Raw genomic sequence first — 20,425 nt, forward strand, 5'->3', positions numbered from 1 at the left:
AAAATTAATCAATCAAAGAGCTTATAACAGCATTTTATATAGATAAATGAAGCTAATAAATTAACAGAACAGTTAATGGAATAATTTTAAATGAATGTGATAAACATAACTGTATATATAATAAATGTTCACATTTTTTATATGTAAGAAAATCTAACTTTGCCCTTCAGGATGATAAATACATGGGTGTAGTTACCTGCATCAGTTACTGTCTGATGATGGCTACTAAGTGACAGTACTCTTGAAGTGGTGCCCAACCACCTGCCTTGGGTGGCTGCAGAAAAATGTGATGTCTTGTCGGGGAGTGAGTAGAGACATGTCAGCCTGAGGTAGTTACCCTATATTAAGAAAAAAGGGAAGTAAATGTTCAGGTGGGTAATCAGTATGTTTGTCCATTTTGCAGTACATGAGGTGTAAGGAACGGAGGTGCTTTAGGCACGGTTAAGTTCAGAGACCACGTCAGACTTGTTGGGTGCTGCTCTGCACACCCTGGAGATGGATAAGCCATTTGAGAGTGGAGTTGCTTGCTGCTATCACTAGGAGGCGTATTTGACCAAAGACAGGCACTTGCAAAAGTCCCACTTTGGAATGATTTACCCAGAGTTAAGTGGTATGGCCCGGTCCCACAGGTGAGTGTAGGGTGCCCCAGAATCACCAAGTCTCCTTGAAGCCTGCCCTATTCCTGTGCCTAGGGTGCCTAGCCTGCTCAGCTGTGACATGTGGGGCCCTCATCCCTTGGTATGACCTCTGCCAGCTGGGAAAGCAGGGCAGCCTCCTTCATCTGTAAAAATGGCCCATTGTCTCCAAGCATGCTTCATGCAGGTCTCTGAATGCTGGCCAAGACTGCAGCTAGCTGCTGCTAAGCTCATCATCCCCACTATATTGCCCCTAGACATGGGGGCCATAGCCTGGGGTCCAGTGTACAGTTTTGGTCAATCCGTACCCTGCTTTGATTGCTGCCTTTGATAAATATATTTAGCAAGTGAAAGGTGCTCCTTTTCTGAGTCATGGTGTTGCGCCTGCACCCTTTATCTTAAGAGGAAGCATTAGATAAAGTAGTAGGCTCTTTAAGATTCTTTTTATTGTCTAATTGTCAAACTACCTGCATCCCAGCTTTGATGCTACACCGTGTTTTAGAGTGGTTCTTTCGTGCGTGCTATGCTTGGTGTTTATCTCCCATTATCACACCCTGCTGACAAGCCAGTGAATAGAAATCTTGGCAAATATGTGACAGGTGATTCGAGGAAGCGTTCAGATGCCCATAGTAAGTTAATCAGCTTTTGATACCTGCAAACTAACCGTACTAGGGGCTGGAAGACCGATGGCACAATGCCGCAGTAAATTGTTTCTTCTTTGCGGGAAGTGTGCAGCAGCAGCGTAATTTGGACGACAGAGCATTTGACAGCTAACCCATCATGCATGGCACACCCCGCGGGAGCTGCTCACCCTCGGTTTTGCATGCAGCCAAGCGCTGCTCCAGCAGAGGCTAAATAGGAGAATCATTTTCCAATCAAACAGCAGCATGGCTATTTATCCCATTGCCGAAAGGGTCTCTGTCAAACCCCAGTGCCTGGAGGACATTCGCTTGGCATGTTTATTGAAGTAAGACTTGTGCTTGGCTGGTTATTCTTTATGCATCAGGTGGTATAGGCTTTTTCTTTTTCTTTTTTTTTTTTTTAAATAAATGGCCAAGGAGGTAGGGAAAATGGTCAAAGTCTTTGCTGATGTATGGTCCCATCACATTCATTAATGCAAGATGGCAGGATGACAGATACTGGGAAAACTACGCAGAGTCTGTGCAGCCATGCAAAGGGGATCTTGCCAATATTTAATAAGAGTGATGAGACAAAGAATATATGCACATGGACTGACCTGGTTAATCGGTGCTTGCCTAGTCCAGATGTTAGATATTCGAGTAGCTTAAAGAGTGACCTGTAAGCAGAGTAAACAGTGTTGTGCATGTGCTGTTGAGACATTAATGTGAACTTCCTGAGGGATTTAAAATATAAAGTAGAACTATGATTTTACAAGTGACGAGGATTGGGATTATCCAGGTCTTAATATATCTATTTCTTTTTCATAAAGCACATGATCTCTACTCGGTACAGAAGCACTTATCTTCTAAAACTACCAGGAAAATCCCACAAGCAAAAATGAACTTACAGTTTTATCTGAAAAGGAGGGTAAAAATGCCGTTTTCATACAATAAAATTCCCTGAATTATTTTACATGTCTTTGCATGGAATACACAGACTTTCCCTATACCCTAAATTTATTACTCTACCACTGCAATACTGTGCTTTTTTTAGCTATGGAGGGTTTTTTTTCAGTATTTCTTAAAAAATAAAGGTAATACATAGTTTGAAACGTGGTAGTTCAGGAGTTTACAGTGGTCAGAGATTATTTCATCTTCCCCCAGTGTTCATTGGCAACTTTTTGCATATGTTTGTAATTTTTCTTTAAATCCTAAAGTTCTGCAGATGGCTACTTACTTTATTGACTAAACCTGTATTTTCTTCACTAAGCACAAATCTTTTGGATTAATTGTGTTTAAAAATCTTTAATTTGCAGTGATTTAAATTCAGTGTATTTCTACTGAAATTGATACATCTGTTTTAGATTTATATCCAGGCAAATTAAAAGCAGAATTTGGCTCATTATGTCTGTACATATGCACACTTATTTTTAAAATTTTTCATTATGAAGTTATGTATTACCAACATTTCTGAGACAGTGAACTCAGATGTCCTGAGCACTCAGATTTGCTGATCCAATAATTTTGGGGAATACTGTACCTCCTTTGGTCATCTAGCTTTTCTCCTGCATGTTGTCTCCTTATGCTTTTAATACAGGTCTTGTTCAGTTGTGTCTTTTTTGGATCACTGCAGCCAGAGCTGTAACCCTAGGGAACTGTAACCTTTAGGAAGGTGGCCAAGTTCAAGTATGCAAAGTGGTTTTACTTCAGTTCTTAACCCAAATGTGGATCATTTTCCATGTGCAGAATTAGTGCATGTCTTAAAATTCTATCTTCATTTCTGCCCATTATGATATCTACGATATCAGAAGTTTATGAAAAATTATGAGGGGCCAAGTAAAATTTGGAAATCAAAGTCATTTTCACTGAGTTATTTCTTGAATCAACTTGTGCATCGCAGAGATTGAATACTTTGGCATCATGATATCAGACCTCAGGATTTACTATAATAACTCTAGGTGACCAAAGATCATATGTGATCACATCACATGCAGTATATGTCCATCAGACTTCATGGGGCTTTGTAAGATCTTTGATTTTGGTGCTTAAAATTTCAGCTTAAAGTATGTAAAGACACTGAAAATAATCCTTCCCCCTAAATTTAGGTTGAAAAATGTAAACCCTAAAACCTGTCCTACTTCCTGTCTTCCCCCACAGTCCCTAAAATATGCCTACATGTTAACACATGCACCTGCTTCCTTTGCAGAGATGACCCAGTTTTTTGAAGTTACGTATATGTTTCACTAGGTTTGGTTTGTTTTCCACAAGTGAGACCTAAAGATTGTGTTTGGGCTATGCTACAGATCTGACACCGATCAGCTGTGGACTCTAGTGGGCTAAATAAAGCTCCAACTTTGCTTAGCCTGGTGCTTGGGAAAGAAAACATGGGTTTGATCTGTTGGTTTGGAATGCCCACTTGCAAGTCATTAAATTTGGACACTGGATGGCTCATAGCATCTATGCATCGACAGTGTCTGTCCCCTCATTATCACTCTGTTCAAGGTCAGGAGCTGAGAAGTGGGTGGGTGGAATGATGGTAGGGAGCTGAGAGAGAGACTTCCAGGTCCAAACCTACAGGGGGTGAAGAAAAGAGGGAGGAAGGATCAGGGGAAATGACAGAACAGCATTATGCTAGCTGGTTCTGATTTTGGCAGCAGGTTTCCCAGGAAGACCAGACCATGTCCTGCCTGCTTTTGAAGCGTCCCTTCACTTAGTAATCCTCTGCACAAATGACTCAAAGTACATAACCATTGGAGACTCACAACCAGAACATATGGTTCCAAGCTCTTCCTAATGCATCCCAGTATTTTCTATAAGATCATTTCATTAAATTTGCTTTATACCAGAAGATAGAAAATTAAGATCAGTGATTAGATAGCATCAACCTTTTCTCACTAGGGCTGGAAAAACCATAGTCGCGTAACACAGCAGAGGTTCATACTGTGTTGTAGACTGTATGGGCCTTTTAGGTTCTGCTTGTGCTAATGACATGTACTTACCAGAGTCAAATAAAAGGTGCCGGGGAGAATTCCCTTCCGATAACACACTTCTCCATTAGTGGGATGTTACATAGCATAATGGTATCACACACATGTGTGATTATATCACACCTTATAGAATGAAAAAATAACTAAAAAAGGAGTGGGTCAACTGCATCAAAATACCTAGTTGTACACCTTTTTAGTACAATTAAAAGGCAGCAGTTTGTGGACCAGCAGTTCCAAATGGATGTGTGAAATGCTGGGGTTTCAACCCCAAGCCCCAAATTAAGGGTGACATATGGGTGATTCCCACAGCCCTTCACAAAGGGGGGTGAGTTTGCCTTTAGGCTTCCCTCCAGGGTGTGGCCGGCCTTGCAGGGAGAGCCGCTGGGTAAATGAGCCCCAGGTGTCCTGCATTAAGTAAGCAAAGGTCAGGTGTCCCACTGAGGGATAAAAGCTGGGACCCCTTGCAGGCAGGGGCAGTGTGTGTCTGTGAGGTGGATGCACTGTGCAGAGTTCCCTGTTGGGGAAGGACCTCCTGCCTCCCTGGGACTGGGCTCCAGTCAGGTCTGGCTTTTGTAAATGTGGGCTGTGTAGAGATTCAGTGTGTGGCTTCCTTGCTCTTATGTATTTGGCTTGTTGACTCGGTTGTCTCCTGTCCCTTCTACGGGAAACTGCATTTCACTATTTATTCCACCCATTGTTGGTTGTGTGGTGTCATTGTTGGGGTCAGGGGGATTGATGTTCGTTATGTATAATCTGATTGACTTCTTTGTACCCCTAGTGCTCACCCATGTACTGACCCTTTTGTATCAAATACAATTTGGTTATTGGTTCATCTTTATGCTGGCTGTGTCCTTTATGCTAGGCCTGATAATTGGTAAAACAATGTGGTGGGAGTTATGTCTTGCTGCCTTTGACTTTGTAGCTCCAATAAAACAGGACTTGTTTAAATTAGTCATCTAGCAGCCAGCTTTGGAGGTTTTCAGAATGAAATCCAAATTTGTAGCCCTAAATTTTTAAGAAAGTGTCTTCCCTGCTTTACTTCATTAACTGTATAGCCTATGGTAATTCTTAGTTGTGCTGAAGAAGCATATGATAAAGACCCAAAGGAAGAAAGTTAAATAGGAATGATGCAGCACTGTCAGTTTCCCATCTTGGCAACTCTCACTCAAGGGCTCTTGAAGAGTTCTTGTTTGGGGGTATGTTGTGTATTAAAGTATTGACATAGTAATGATTTAGTAAGAAAACTAGATTTATTATTAACTAACAGCAATTTATCATAGAAAAATAATTCAGAAATGCTGAAAGAAAGAAAAGCGACTTATTCACAGATTCTAAAATTACAAGATTCACACTAACTTACTTAACGGTACCTTAATTTATATGTATATACGTGTGTATACATGAAGTGGACATACACAGAAACAAAGATGTTTGGATTCAGTAGAATGAACACAAAGTGGACAAATGCATATGCAGAAACAAGGGTACATACACCCCCCCCCCTTACACCAATAAACAGAGAAAGAATGGGTGAAAGAGAAGCTAGCTCAAAGAAAAATTTCTCTCTTGAGTTTAGAGTGAATACTCACAATGCCTTGGCATTCCTCAACTGGTGATAATTGAGACTCGAGCAGGTGCACTTTGCCCTGGCCTTCTGGCAGCAGACAACACCTTAAGGGTTTTGGTACCTGAGAGGTGTCCCAGCTCAGGGGAGATGCTGGTCACAGGCCCTCTGCGGTCCAGGAGAGCTCACAGGGTCTCCCTTATGGTCACAGTTTATAGGGTCCAAGTTAACTGACTTCTGTCAGATACCTTCTGGTGTCTTCCAGCAGTTGCACAAGAACTTGATGAATGTGCAACTCTGTTATTGTTCCCATTTGACCACATCTCAGGCACAAGTGTGCTAGGCCATTAGGAGATGATGGGCTGTTTTAAGAGTTTCAGGGGCACCTTAATGTTATCAGTTTTCTCTCCACAGATTGGTGTATAGCTTGGGGGATGTGGGTGGAATCACATCTAGCACCAAGCAGCCCAACAAGGAGGGGTGGGGAGGGGAAAGAATTGCACCACCACAGGGTAGTAGGTATGGAGGAAATAATGGAGTTATGATATCTCTTGAGCTGCTTTGTGAGTTCATTTCTCCCATCATTTATGAAACTAGATAGTGGTTTCCATAGAAGCCAAGAATCTTAAGGGATATAAACATCCTGCTTTAAAAGTAATGGTGCACTGTTGTTTCATAGGGTTGTTTGAGCTGGGAACATAGCAAGTGTCTTGAGATACACAATGCAAATCTCATTTTGTACAAAACAATACGGTGATTTTAAAATGTAGAGCTACATGGTGATTTTTAAAAGCAATCAATTGAAACACATGTTTTCTGGCAACAGTGATTCACACAGGTTCTGTAGCAACCTCTAAATGAAATGCCAACGTCAAGAACGTCTGCACATGCTTCTAAAAGCGTTTATATTTTTCAGACAATGTGACACTTGTGGGCTTTTTTGGGGGGAGGGAGCGTTTTTTTTTTTTAAAGACACATAAAGGTTTATTTAAACCATGGCTTCATGCTATTTGCTGTATGTCATAACCTTATCTTCTTAGCAGATTTTCCAATACTGCACACTGTGCATCTGACTGAGACAAAATCAATGCTTATAGATTTAGCTGTGTAATCCTATCACTTGTCCTCCTAGATATGATTTGAAATGTAAAGTTCGTTAATGTTTAAATGAACTGGAAGGCCTAGGGTCTCTAGAGTAGTTTTCAGTTTCTTAGAGAGTAATCCATTTCTTATCCTTTTTTTCCCTGCTTGTCACTGTTTGTCTTTTTGTCTCCTTAATCATTTAAGACTCTGGAACACTCAATCATGACCAAAGTACATATCGAAAGAAAAAAGCAGGAACGTTGCTAATCATGTTACCAATAGCTGCTTAAGCATGGGGAATGCTTGAATTCCTCTGTACAAATCAGGGTAAGGGAAAGTGAAATGGAAAGTAAGTAATTGGCTTTTACTGCTTTTTGTCATAAAATCAGTTAAAATTCTGTTTTCCCCCAGTGTAGACAACTGCACTTACCTCTTTCCAAAAACAAAAAAAGTACTTTTTTACAATGATGTATCTTACAGCAGGTATTTTAATGAAGATATAGAAAAAATGGTTTATTTTTCTTATTCTCAATTTTACTGTAGTATATATACCAATGCCAGGGGGAAAAAAAAAAAATTGGGGGGTACTTTGAGGCAAAAATTCCTGTAGGAATTTGTAGAACAGGGAGGCAAAATATTTTTGAGACTTGTTGCAAATTTTACTACTCCTGCATTTATAACCATCTTGTTACTTATTTGTATTGTACTGGTGAGAAGCCAGGCTTGTTCACCTAAGTGAGGAATTAGACTACTTGGGAGGAGATATTTGCATATTTTAAGAGCTCACCTGTGCTTGAATGCTGAGAGCTGTGATTAATTACTTTCGGTCTCTTAAAGCCCAGCCTAACTCTGAGACATAATACTATTTAATTGGACTGATGTTCTGCACTTTAATGGGTTAAACTGCTGGATGGGGCCCTGATTCCTAATGTTTTTCCTGAGTTTTTAGTATCTTCCTATGCCCTGTCTCATGCTTGCCTCCAGGTTGAGCATTATTTTTGAAGGAGAGCTGCTCTGAAGTTTGGAAATGGGGTTCATGCAGCAGAGCTGCGTTCACCACTGTCAGCATGGACTGCCAAGCCAAACTGCCTCAAACACATCAAAATCAGCCTCAGGTTTGTGTTCTTCATGTTCATGCCCTTTGGCGGTTCTGGGGTAAAACTTGGCTCTGGATTCAGTTTACTCCCATCCCAGCTCTCCCTCCCCTGTCTCCCACCAAGTGAAACTCCCTCCACAGGGGCACCTCTGAAAGTGCCTGGGCTGTATTGGGAGGGATGCCTGTGTGTCTGCCTGCTCGCAATCAGGGGACAGCAGCTTTGTGTGGAAGAATTTCTCTCAGGTTTCTTCAACTTGAATCCTCAAACAAACCAGCATAGAATCAGTAAGTTTTTTTTTTTTTTTTTTTTTTTTTTTAATGAAACCAGACTCAGAATTCATTTCCTAAAACCCTTATGAAGTGAATCCTCAAAACCATGTTTGTGAGTGTGCATGGACAGGCAGGAAAAATGGTCAAATCAAATATGAGTAGGGCCTGTCAAGGACTCACAGTCCAAATGCGAGGAATCTGAGAGATTTTCCAAATGTCATTGTAGGTTGAGGGGGAAGGGTAAGATCATCAAAGTTTCTTGACTTAACTCCAGACTAATGCCAAGGCAGTTTGTTATTTCTTTCTTTACTTACTTAGCAGGAAGGTACAATTAATGAAGATTTTAGGATGTGAAATTTGGTGATTCCTGCAGCAATAACCTGTTCAAGCCTCTATATGTGCAAGTCTGATACTTATTCCAACTTGGTTGTTTTCATCACCAAAGTAGAGCAGGGTAGGGGCAGCAGAGAGAAATGCATTTGATTCCAGTGAACTGTCTCAGATCATTTATATAACATCGCCGTGTAGCTCCCAGGTGGGACTGAGACTACAGTAAGATTAATAAAGATGTTGAGCTTGTCTTTCAGAAAGAATGTCCTGATAACAGAAAAATCTTGCTTTGAAAAATCATTATCTGTGTGGGTTGATGCCAGCTTACAGATACACAGCCTGTGGGCTCATCTTTGATGTGAGGTTTTACATGTTGGCACAAATACTCCCCCAGGCTGACCTTCAGCCCCAGTTGAGCAGCTGAAGCTCAGGGCCCCTAGGCTGGCTGCTTCCACGAAGGAAAGGCTCGTCCTCTCCCTGGGTAGGCAGAGGGGCTGCTGCTGCAGGAGCAAAAAGCAGCAAGGTTTTCTGCTGGCTGTAGTGTAATTAATGGGTGTAAACTCAAATTGATGGTGATTGGGGAGCACTGAAGCTCAATGATGGACAATTTTCATCGGTCAGGTTGGTTCTCCACAGTTTGCAGTGTGCACCCAGTGGGAGATGTTGGGTTTGGAGTCAAATGGTGAGATTCAAAGCATTTTGTTGTGACCACCTGAACTGTACTCTAATAATAAAAAGCATTGCAAAGTGTGCTTAACTTTCATTTTAACTTACCTTGTCAGTGTAAGGAGAGAAGGACTTGGGAGACTTTGCAGATAGGGAAATTAAAGAATGTAGGTGTTACAGTTGCTTGGGCGATGCCAAGCGGCATTTAGGGGCAGAGCCAAAGTCCAAGGAGCTGAAACAGTACAAGAGGGTAGTATTAATGGAAACCAGGGACTACTGAGTATAAACTGGTAGTATAAATTGGACTGGAGGCTCTCAGATCAAGCAGGTGTCTGTATGCAGTGCTGTTTACAAATGTGAAAATAATCTATGTTAATAATTGATTGTTTAATTAGTAAAACAAATGTTACAAAGTTAAGACAGCTTTGTATGCCAGTGATGACAGGAATGTATTTGACTGCAGTCCATTATCAAGTCTAAGGCTGAGAAACATTATTCCAAGAAAATCCTCTTTGTTATTGCTCTTGTTTACCCTTTTATTCCTTCACCGCTTATAATGGCATAATACAGGCAGACATTAAGTACATGCAGTGAATAGCATTAGATGAAGATGTAGCTCTGCTTATTGTATCGCTGGTAATAATGCCAGACAGCAGAAAAGGCCCAGAGCTGTCTAGGCAAGGTGACATCAGAGCCCAAACTTCTGCAGGTTTTGAGGAGGAAAAGCAAGCTGGCAGGAATTCTTGCAGAGGGGCGCAGAAACAACATCTGCTGCTGTTGTATCTCATTTGCCCTTGTGTTATTATGTCCAGAGTGATAGTGTGTTTTGCAGAAGAATGTGGAAATGCTAATGTAAGCAAATGTAACTTTTTAAAAAGCCTTGGAAAGGCATGAATGCAGGTACAGATTACTCCCTTTACAGTACAAGGTTTTTTGTAAAGACGTTTGAAAAAGTGAAAATAAATCCTTTTCTTGGTGGCTTATCTTACAAAACAGTGTACGCAGAGTACACTGTAAAGGTTTTCTAAATCGTTGCCAGGAGCTTGCAAATCCCTTATCAGAAGTTACACAAGACCTGGACCTCTTCTGGTTACTTTAAAATCCATGCAGTTTCTGTACAAGTCTGTATTGGAAGTAACACACCAGTAACCATTCTTCTGATTACCATTAGTAATACATGGAGTAGCTTTCCTAGACAGGTCTCAAAGAAACATGTAACCATTAATTGCTAAATCCTTACTGCACTCCTGTCAGGTCAGCCTGGTGGGTGTAAAAATGTATTAGGACTGTTTTTCAAGGGAAGGTTGCAAGCGAAAGGAAGCAGTTTAATAAGTGGATGGAACCAACTTAATAAATGGTTGTGCCCTATGTTTGGCTCTCTCCTTTTGGAAAGTGTGATCCAGTCCCACAGCCCTGATAGCTCAGTCAGCACTTCTCAGGCTGCTGCCTGGCCATCTGAGAATTCGAACTTCATATATTTTTGTCCCTTTGAGTTCTGGGAAAGCAATTAGTAAGTTAGTCTAATTATTGCTTATTTCTGCAATGCCCAAGCTATGTGGAGGTGTCATGTGCACATGTAGGGATGAGCAGCTCCAGCGGCAAGGGCCTGTGGCCTGCAGTGTGAGAAGCATGTTGGCACAGCAGGCTGGAGTCAGGGGCATTTGGGGATAGGTCCAAACCTGAAGCAGTGGGTGTTTTTATTGACATCAGGAGTGAGGAGACAGACCTGAGTGCATTTATGTAATGAATGCTGGGAAAAGAGATGTGATTAATAGAGGTCATTTTGAAGCTGAATGGGTACAGAGATCAGTAATGCTTATTTTAGTAATTCCAGAAGGCTTTGTGCCTTTAAATAATGTCAGTGACAGGAAAGAATGAAAAATAATGACATGATAGTGAAAGGCAGTGGTTTATTTTATTGTTAAGAAGTGTTGTACTTAAACTCTCCAAGATTTCATGCCGAAGGAAATGGCACAACAGTTCAGAAGGAAGAAGAGTCAGCAATCAGAAGCTGTTCTGCTTTTTTCACTGTTTTGTTCTGTTCTTCTATCTTCATTTGTGTTTTTCTAGACCCTATGCTTCCCAGTGCAGGAAGATTTAATAGGTGTTTGTATGGCGTGTTTGGGCTTTGTTCTAATTGTAGTATTTGAATGCTACCAGAGCAGAAATAATAAACAATAATTATATCAATAATAGAGCCACACAGACACATGTATAAAAGTTTGGAATGCTGAAATAATGAGATTAATTTGCGGGTAAGGTATATAATCAGGCTTATAGCACCGGTTTTCTGATATGTGCCTCTGCTGATCACATAAAAATCCCTGTCATGAGTCTGGCATATAAAATAACTTTGCTGTACACATTTTTCTATACATACATCAGTGCAGCATGAAAATGGACTATTCTGTGTTACAGTTGCCATAACTTTGACAAAAAAATTTCACAATTCCAAATGTATTAATAAAAGCCTGTGGTGGCTATTTGCAACTCTTAGCACATTCTGTAATGTTAGAAGTCTTAAGGGGCTGGAAGTGGTAGGAGACAGACTGCAAGGAAGTTTGTCAAAGGTGTGATAAATTCTCATATGCCTCTCAAATTTTATGGCATGGTTTTCTACTCCACACATAGTGTTCTCTTACTGCTCTCTGCTTATACATTTGTTTAAAAGGGGAATAAATTAACTTAGAAGAGCAGCTGATGGAAATGGGTCTGCATCTTGGAGTGAGTGTTCTCGCTTCTACTCACGCTTGTGTTCAAGGAGATAGATCAGTGAGGAGAAAGCAGGTAAATGATCAAAATTATGACAAATTTGTGACACATTTCTGAAAGTTACATTTGGATTCGGTTGTGAGGGGTTAGCAGATGTCATGTGCCATTGGCATTTATTAGTGAATTTGATGTTGCATCCTTCAGCTTGGCTTGAAGGGAGTTTGCAGAGCTGTACAGGTTATTGATGGCAGGGATGCGAATGAAGCTGGTGGTCTTTATGGCAAAGTTGCTAGGTCCTGACTTTCTGAAGTGGTAATCTACATTAGCCAAAATAGAGCCAGAACTACTATTTAAAGTCTGTAATTGTCACTTTCCATCAGTACCTTTCAGGGAACAGCTGCAGTTGGAATGGTCTCCCAGCCAGTGGCACAGGTACCCCCTGTCCCATAAAATATGGGCCTGGGCAGGGCTTTTCCTCACATGTTTGACTCATGGCACATGTGCTGAGTGGCTCTGTGCACAAGCAGGACAGTACAACATGCAAAGAGAGATCTGGACTCACTCACTGTGGCAAAATTGTTCTGCATTGGCAAGATGCATTTGCTTAAGCCATGAAAGTAACTGAATTGATGTTGAGTCCAACTTTCAAAATCTTTAGGGCACGCTGCATCTCTCTATTTTGGTTGCTTTCCATATACCTGCTAGCAAGTGGCAAATATGAATATAATTGTTACACTTTGCTATACAGTTCATGAGCATATAAAATGTATATTGAAAAAGCTATTGCTAAAGCAAAATGAAACTGGGAAGGCTGTGGTAGTCCTATGCTGTATTAGAAGAATGCATTGAAAATCACTGCTTCACTGAATCCAAATTCTGCCTCTTAAATTTAGGTGTAGCATATCTCATCTTCTGGAATTCTATGGTGCTGGCAGTGTTGTTCTATTGTTTAGGTTAATTTAGGCATTGAAAACATGGAAGCCAAACACTCAGAAAGCAGCTGTTCATCTGAATGTATTAAGCAATTTACTTTAGGTAATGTAGCCTATAAAATTTTAATTTTGGATTAAATAAGCCGTATCCTTCAGCATGACTCTCCTACCTTGATGTTCAGAGAATGAAATATGGGCACATTTAGTGAGTTTCTTCTCCAGGATGCTCAAGTGGATAAGGGTCAATAGTTTCCTAATGAAAGCAGTCAATAGCAATTTCTCTTAGTAAGCACAAAGAAATTAGCATTAAACAACAGGCATCAGTGGCGAAAGTTTTACGTGATTATGTGGTTGGACTGCTACAGGCTTTAGCAAATATCTGTAGCAGGTACCATACTACTCAATAGATAGGAAGCAGCTTAATTATATCCCTGTTGACAGAAGATGCATCATCAAAAAAAAGTGTCTAAACAAGTTGGCAACAAGCATACAAATATTTGTGTCTGTGTGTGCAAAGGTAGGCATGTTTTCTGCAGTATTTACATTATGCATTTTACATCCTAAGATGTGGAACTAAGCAGATGTTTTGCTGGAGAAAAAAGGCTGAAATGACTTGTTGTCACAGTTCCTTCATGAATACCATTCTCACCCTAAAAACATGTGATTTCTCACCCCAGTTCAAAATCCCACAGATGCTGAAGAGTGTCTCCATTAACTGGGGTCACTGGGACCTAACTGTGAGAGGGTGCAGGCAGGGATGTTGGTGCAGGTACACATAGTGACAGAGGCTACGATGGAAAATAGTCAACTATATCAAACACATCTTTGTTTTAATTTAAAAACTCTGAGCCAGAGCATGTGTAGCAGTTTTCTGAGGAAAAAAAGTTGAACTGTATCTAGACTGGTTTCATAAACACATGTAAAAATAACCAGCCCTGAGAATCAGTGAGCACCTCCAGGCTTTGCCTCTCCTGTTTATTCTTGATACCAAATTAGCTTTTGACTTATGACTCAGAGTCACAAGCAGGCTTTGAGATGTGAGAGACAGGAATTCAACAGATTTCATTAATCTACATAGGAGATGTTAAAAGCCTGGGAGGCTTGGTTGTGTGTTGTTTGTCATCTGTTTGGTTTTAACTCCTTGTTTTTAATGTGGTCCTTCTAAAGCTCTTCTCAATTTTTCACAGTAAAATAGAAGTCTCACAAGATCGATAGCTAAGTTTGTACAATCTATATCATAGTATTGATTTGGAACAGGTGAAGAACTCAACTATTGGCAGACTGAGGAATGAAGGAGCATTTTTAATATGGCTCAGATGAGGCTGTGCCAAGGGCCCTTTATTCATTCTGATTCCAAAGCAATACTTCATTGCATCTAAATAACAGCAAGAGATGCAGAGAGGCTGAGAATAGCAAGATCTTAGAAACAAGACTCTTCCAAATGTTGTCCAAGGCTGTAGGCTGTGAGAGACTGTGAGGGTGTTGTGGTTTAACCCTAACTGACAACTAACAGCACACAGCTGCTCACTCACTCCTCCCCCTGCCAGCAGGATGGGGAGAAGAGTTGGGAAAAAAGAGTGAAACTTGTGGGTTGAGGTAAGAACAGTTTAATGACTAGAATAAAATAATAAATGTAATGAAAATTAATATAGCAAAAAGAGAAATAAAAGCCAAGAAAGACAAGTGATGTGCAACACAATTTCTCACCACCTGCTGACCAATGCTCAGTCAGTCCCCAAGCAGTGATCTGCCCCTTCCAGCCAACTCCCTTCAGTTTATATATGGACCATGACGTTCTATGGTATGGAATATCCCTTTGGCTAGTTCTGGTCAGCTGTGCTGGCCAGGCTCCCTCCCAGCTTCTTGTGCACCTGCTTGTTGGCAGAGCATGGGAAACTGAAAAATCCTTAATTTGGGATAAGCACTACTTAACGACGAGTGAAAACATCAGTGTGTTATCAATGTTATTCTCAGACTAAATCCAAAACACAGTACTGTACCAGATACTAGGAAGAAAATTAACTCTATTCCAGCTGAAATCAGGACAGAGAGTAATGCTTAATGGGTTGCTTTTAAAGACTAGTGTTTCATCTCTTAACATTTTGAGAAAATCTAACTTTTAGAATAAAATTAATATAATAGGCAAAAGTATGTTTTGAATGGCAGGAGAAAAAAATCGGGTATTATTCTATGATGGCACAGCAAGTGGTCACTTTTTTATTAGTTTCGAAGACCTATGCTTTTGTGTACTTGTTTCTTTGATGAGAAAAGTATCTTAGTGCTTGTATTATGTACTTTCAGAGCTGTTGTTTGATAGAGAAATTTAAGGCATGGCTAGTTTATTGAAGTCTTGATTTTATTCTTGATAGACTACTGAATTCGCCCAGCAAAGGAAATTGTTAGGATAAATTTTTCTTCTGCCCGATTCATTCCTCAGATCCCTTTCCAGAAAGCACAACTTTATTACATATTCAATCTCATTCTCTGCTGTTACACAAAGACTATACTGCAGAGATACGCACTACCTGTCAGCAAAAGCTTTGTTTTTGGTCAGCCATGACTTCCTGTATAACCAGGCAGAGAATTACTCATGTCATTTATCCAGGCAGCACTGCGATAGCAGCCTGGTTCGGAGGCAGCTCAAACAGAACTGATACAGTGCCACGGGCATAGTGCATAAAGAGGGTTGTGACTTTGACCCTTCACACATCCATGCAACCCCATGGTCATCGTCTTCATTGCAAGCAGTGTCCACTTGCTGTTTAGTCTAGAGCTCAGAGACAGCTAGAGCAAAGAGACGAATTAACAGTTATTTTTTAATAAACCCAGGCCCCTTCAACAACAGAGTTTGCAAAAACAGTATTTATTACTGTTTAAAGGATGATTTTACTAGGTACTCCAGCCAGTTGTACCAGGTCTACATAATGTGTTGCACAGGCAAAGGACACGAAGGTTGCTTGCTGCTGGGAAGACTAATTGTGTGCTTAAGTACAGAACAAGAATAAATGCTTCCATTTGCATGTACATTCAGTGTGTTAGCCCAAATACTTCAATCCCAGCTGACTGAAGGATGCATTATTCTGACACACTGGAATAGCTCATTGGTTGGTACACAATGCAGTGACTTACAGTAGCCAAGAGCTGGATAAGGATTCATCTGACAGCACAAAAGCCCACTTCTGCTGGAGAAATAGGAGATGAGCCATTTGAGAGCACCAGAAAAATATCAGTAAAGATGCTCCTCCATATTGTGTAACTGTATTTTGGAGCAGGACTGGTATTATTTTTCATAGAATACCACTAGTAGGAGGAAAAGTCTGTGTAAAAATGGAGCAATGGAACCATGTAGATGTCTGTAATTTGGATCGAAACACAGTACAATTATTCCCAATCAAGGGCTGTAAATGCAGGAGGTTTAGACTTCAGTTCAGGAATCCATGCCTGTCAAGGTAGGGAGATGCTTACTATCCAAAAAACCTTAAGACTCACCACCTCCAGTTAACAACCCTATTATTACAAGTGAAGCATTTAACCTTTCTGGTCCTAGATTATGTTAAACTGATCTTGAAGGGCAGTTCTTCTAGGTTTTTCTTCTTTGTGGTTATGTGATTATGTGTTGTTCCTGTGCCTCTAAGCCTTCTCTTGGACACACACGTTCCTGTATGCACCTACGCTCCCTCTCTCTGTAGCATCCCCTTCTTTTGTCCGGGCTTCCCACCCCACAGCTGTAAACACCTTTTATCAAGATTGTTGCCAGCTCCCCTTGGTAGCAAGAGACCGGTGGCAGAGCTGTACTATGGTGCCCTCTCACTACATGAACGTTTCCTTCATTATTTTCAAAAAAGTGAAGCTGTCTTTTTCAGGAACTAGCTGTTGTTGGAGTTCCCTTGTGAATAATGGGAGATAAATGTTCTCAAAATAGCCACCTAACAGTGGGTAAATTAGGACGTCCCTTTCAGATCAATAGGAAATTATGGCTGTTTGGAAAGATGGCAATTCTACATTAAATTCTCTGTGGTACAATCATGTGCTCATTCTGCAAAAAACAAAAGTGCTCAAAGTTTAAAAGAATCACTGGAAAAACGCTAAAAGGTTCCCTCCCTTTCCACATGCAAAGCTTCTGCATGCTATTTCAGCGAGTCCCTGGCTATTTCTGACTGCAGAGTATCTAGACATACCACAGCTTACATTTGTCTTAGGTGCCACTGGTACAAATCCTGTTGAACATCTAGCACTGCAGATTGCTATGGAAGCTAAATATCCAGGATCCCAGGTGGACTGGCACACAATGTACTGAAGACAAACCTGTCACTTATTCATCGCTTTTATTATCCAAGCCATAAAGATTAAAGTGGCTCAGTGCCTGCAAATACAATTCAAATTATGTTGTAGTCCCACATTTAACTCAAAGGGAAGCATAATGCATCCATCTTATTCAGTAATGAGAAAGAAATGGTCTGACAACCCAGAGGCCAAATTTCTTGAAGGGCTCATTTTAGAATAAACTCATACATTAATCAGTTTATTTACATTGTGTTGGAGAGAAATATTTTTTTTGATCAAAGTCCTAAGCTTGTTATCGGTGGAAGGTCAAGTGACTTCCTGTTAGAAGCGTAAATACTTGGTTGCATCTGCGCCTAAATTCTGTAGTTTTGGGAAGGCTATTGTAGATGCATAGCCATAGCTTTAACTTCAAGGCTAAGCTCACTCTGTTCTAGATGCAACGTGAATTCAATGAAAGGTCATCTTTGTCTCTGCAAGACTTTAAAATATTAAGGGGTGGAAGGAATAAAGATTACTGCTGCGATCCTACAGATCGAATGGCTTGCCTGTAGTTACTCAAGTTGTCCGTGGCAGAGCTGGGATTGACCTCATAAGCCCTGTGTACACATCTGTCATGTAGTTCAGCTTCCGTCCCCTCAGGATTTTGCCACTGGCTTTGTTACATTGGGCTGAACTTTTTTTCCCATGTGAGATGTTAAATCTTCCTTTCCGTGTCTGGCACAAGCATGCTTCACCTCGTCCTCACGTGGGACGTTGAGAGCATGGGGCAAGCCAGTAAAGGACATGCATCAAGCACACAGTCTTGCTCCCACCTGACTGGCACATCCTTGCACAGGGAATAGAGATATCAATGCAGCGTGGGACACAGCTGTTGGTAGCTGTAATACAGCGTGCTTGCAAATTTCCTGGCAAAATTGATACAGTCAGCACACAGTATGCTTTACAGCAATGATAATCAAATGTTCCGTAATGATGTATGATTGAAAAATAGTGCTGGCACTCCTGGCCCTGCTCTCACAGGTTCTTCGTATTAATGGACAGCTTTGCCAATTTTCCCTCTCCACTGGGTGGGAAATTCATCCAGGCAGCTGGGTTGCGTTTAGTTTTGCAAACCTCAGGGCATACTCAGCTTGCTCTGAAGTGACAGGATCAGCAGTGCTGTACGTTTGTGAGAATATTCCTGAATCATTTTTGAAGTGCACCGGGTACTGACTGGGGCTGTAATGGGGCTTGCTGAAAGCTTAGTGCAAGTCACGGCAAGGCGCCTGCTTGTAAGGATATGTGAAATAGCAGCGGCTGCGGCTAGCACGTGATTCAGGGAGCACATGAAGACCATCCTCCATCTCCCCTGCTTCTGTCAAAATTCTGCAGGAACTGTTCTCAGCACAGCTACTGGAAAGAAAAATAATAGGCAGCTCGCAGGCTGTGTTGTTGTTATTTGGCTGGTATTGACTGGCAGTACCAGGACACTGCAGAACTGCCTTTCTCTAGCTGTCAGGCGATCAGCTGTGACAGCCCTAATAATGGTTATGTCAGGAGGCAAGTAAAGAGATGCCACAAATGGATTGCACGTGTATAATTGCTTCAAAAACAAATCTGTTAATAAAAGGAGATGAGAAAATTGACAGGAAGAAATGGTTTTTTTTTTTTTTTTTTTTTTTTTTTTTTTTTTTTAATTCAATTGGGTCACTTCTTCTGGAGAGAATTGTGGTCAGAGAATTGAATATGGGGAGGAATTCTATACAATATATAATTATAATGATGTGTTTTTCCCAACATGGATCAAATTCAGGCAGATGGATTTGGCAGAATAGCTGTTACCTATCTGATGCCTCTTTCAGATTGCATTTACCCTACACAGTCCTTTGAGTTTATAGTCAAAAGAGAAGATGGAGTGGCCCAGAGAGCATAAAATCTCTTGGCCCACATGTCTTCAAAGGTCCCATGATGTTGACGCATCTGCATTATCCCTCTAGAGGAAACAGAAGATGCTGCAAGTTCTTGTTCACGGAAGTGGCAACATCCACAACAGATGAAAAGGATTTTCTTTTCCCAGCCCACAGCCTATCAAGATCCATATGGGTGTTCCTGAGTTAAAAAGCTTTGCCTTCTGCACCGCCTCAGTAAGGTTGCTAGTGTACATAAACAGGAATATTTACAGAGTGTGTGAGACTGGGTAATACATATATCTAAGCAGTTGAAACATGGCTTGTCCCAGAAATAAGATAAGAAGCCCTGAAGCAGGTGAACAAGAGAAATGAATGGATGTTGGTGATAAGACTATAAGGTTAGAAGTAAGTAATTTGAGAAAATTGTACCAAAGAATGGGATCAATGCTACTTACTCTTGATGAAGGCAATAATTTTCATAAAGCGTTAGTGGAAGCAACTGCAAAACCAATGAATACAAGCTTAAGAATGCCTATTTTGGTGCAAGTTGTTATTTTTCAGAGGAGACAGTTATTCTTTCTAAAGAAAGCATCTCTTTATCTATATATAGCTAAATATATCTGTACTCCCCAAATATAATTAGACACCCCAAGTCTCCAAAATGTCAGCTGTAATGTCAGTCATTCTGACTGCAGGAACAGCTGGGACCCCTCCTGAGCTGGGACCCTATCATGATGCTGATGCACAAATAAAAATCATGTGTACACTGCTGTAGTTTAATGGTAGAAAAGGTTGGTATATATGCACCGTGATCTTGATATTCAAGTAATTTTATGAACTCTGTTGAAAAACATTTGTTTAGTTAAAGAGTTACAGGCTGTGGTGTATTCTGACTTGCAGAGTGTAGGTTGAAACAACCAACTGGAAAGGACCTGTTTGGAAGAGGTGCGGACAGAATAGGGGTTTTTTTTGGTTTATTTCTGGTCTGAGGTTGCTGAAGATGAAAGTTCTTATTGTAGAAGTCAAATGATACCTGAGAGTTGTGAAGTTAATTTGTCCTCTTGCTGGCTTTCTAGAGAACACATTCCTTTTGCGTGAATCTCGGCATCTAGATTGGTCACAGTTTGCAGGCTCATCAGAGAGCCCAGGAGTTAGATTGCTTCAGAGATAAGGTTTGCTCTTTTAAAACAGCCTAGTAAAGCTAGACAACCTGCTTTAAAGGAAGAATTGAGTCTAAACTCTCTATGCTATCACAAAAATTTTAACTCGAAGTGACAACCCTACCCCTAGAAAAGTGTGTCTAAGTAATGACTAGGGATAGTCTAGAAGAGTGAAGACTAGACTGACATTTCAGAAG

The 20,425-nt window shown here is 40.7% G+C and overlaps 1 protein-coding gene across 1 annotated transcript in view; it reads left to right on the plus strand.

Moving 5' to 3' along the window:
• The first annotated feature begins 8,023 nt into the window (after positions 1-8,023).
• Positions 8,024-20,425, plus strand: part of UNC5C (unc-5 netrin receptor C) — a 126,718-nt gene continuing 114,316 nt past the window's right edge. The window contains exon 1 of the mRNA XM_026847940.1: positions 8,024-8,270. Within this exon, the coding sequence (XP_026703741.1) occupies positions 8,024-8,270 (247 nt within the window). The remainder of the gene's footprint in view (positions 8,271-20,425) is intronic.

Source organism: Athene cunicularia (genome assembly GCF_003259725.1).
Source record: "Athene cunicularia isolate RWA chromosome 4 unlocalized genomic scaffold, athCun1 chr4_part2, whole genome shotgun sequence".
NCBI lineage: Eukaryota > Metazoa > Chordata > Aves > Strigiformes > Strigidae > Athene > Athene cunicularia.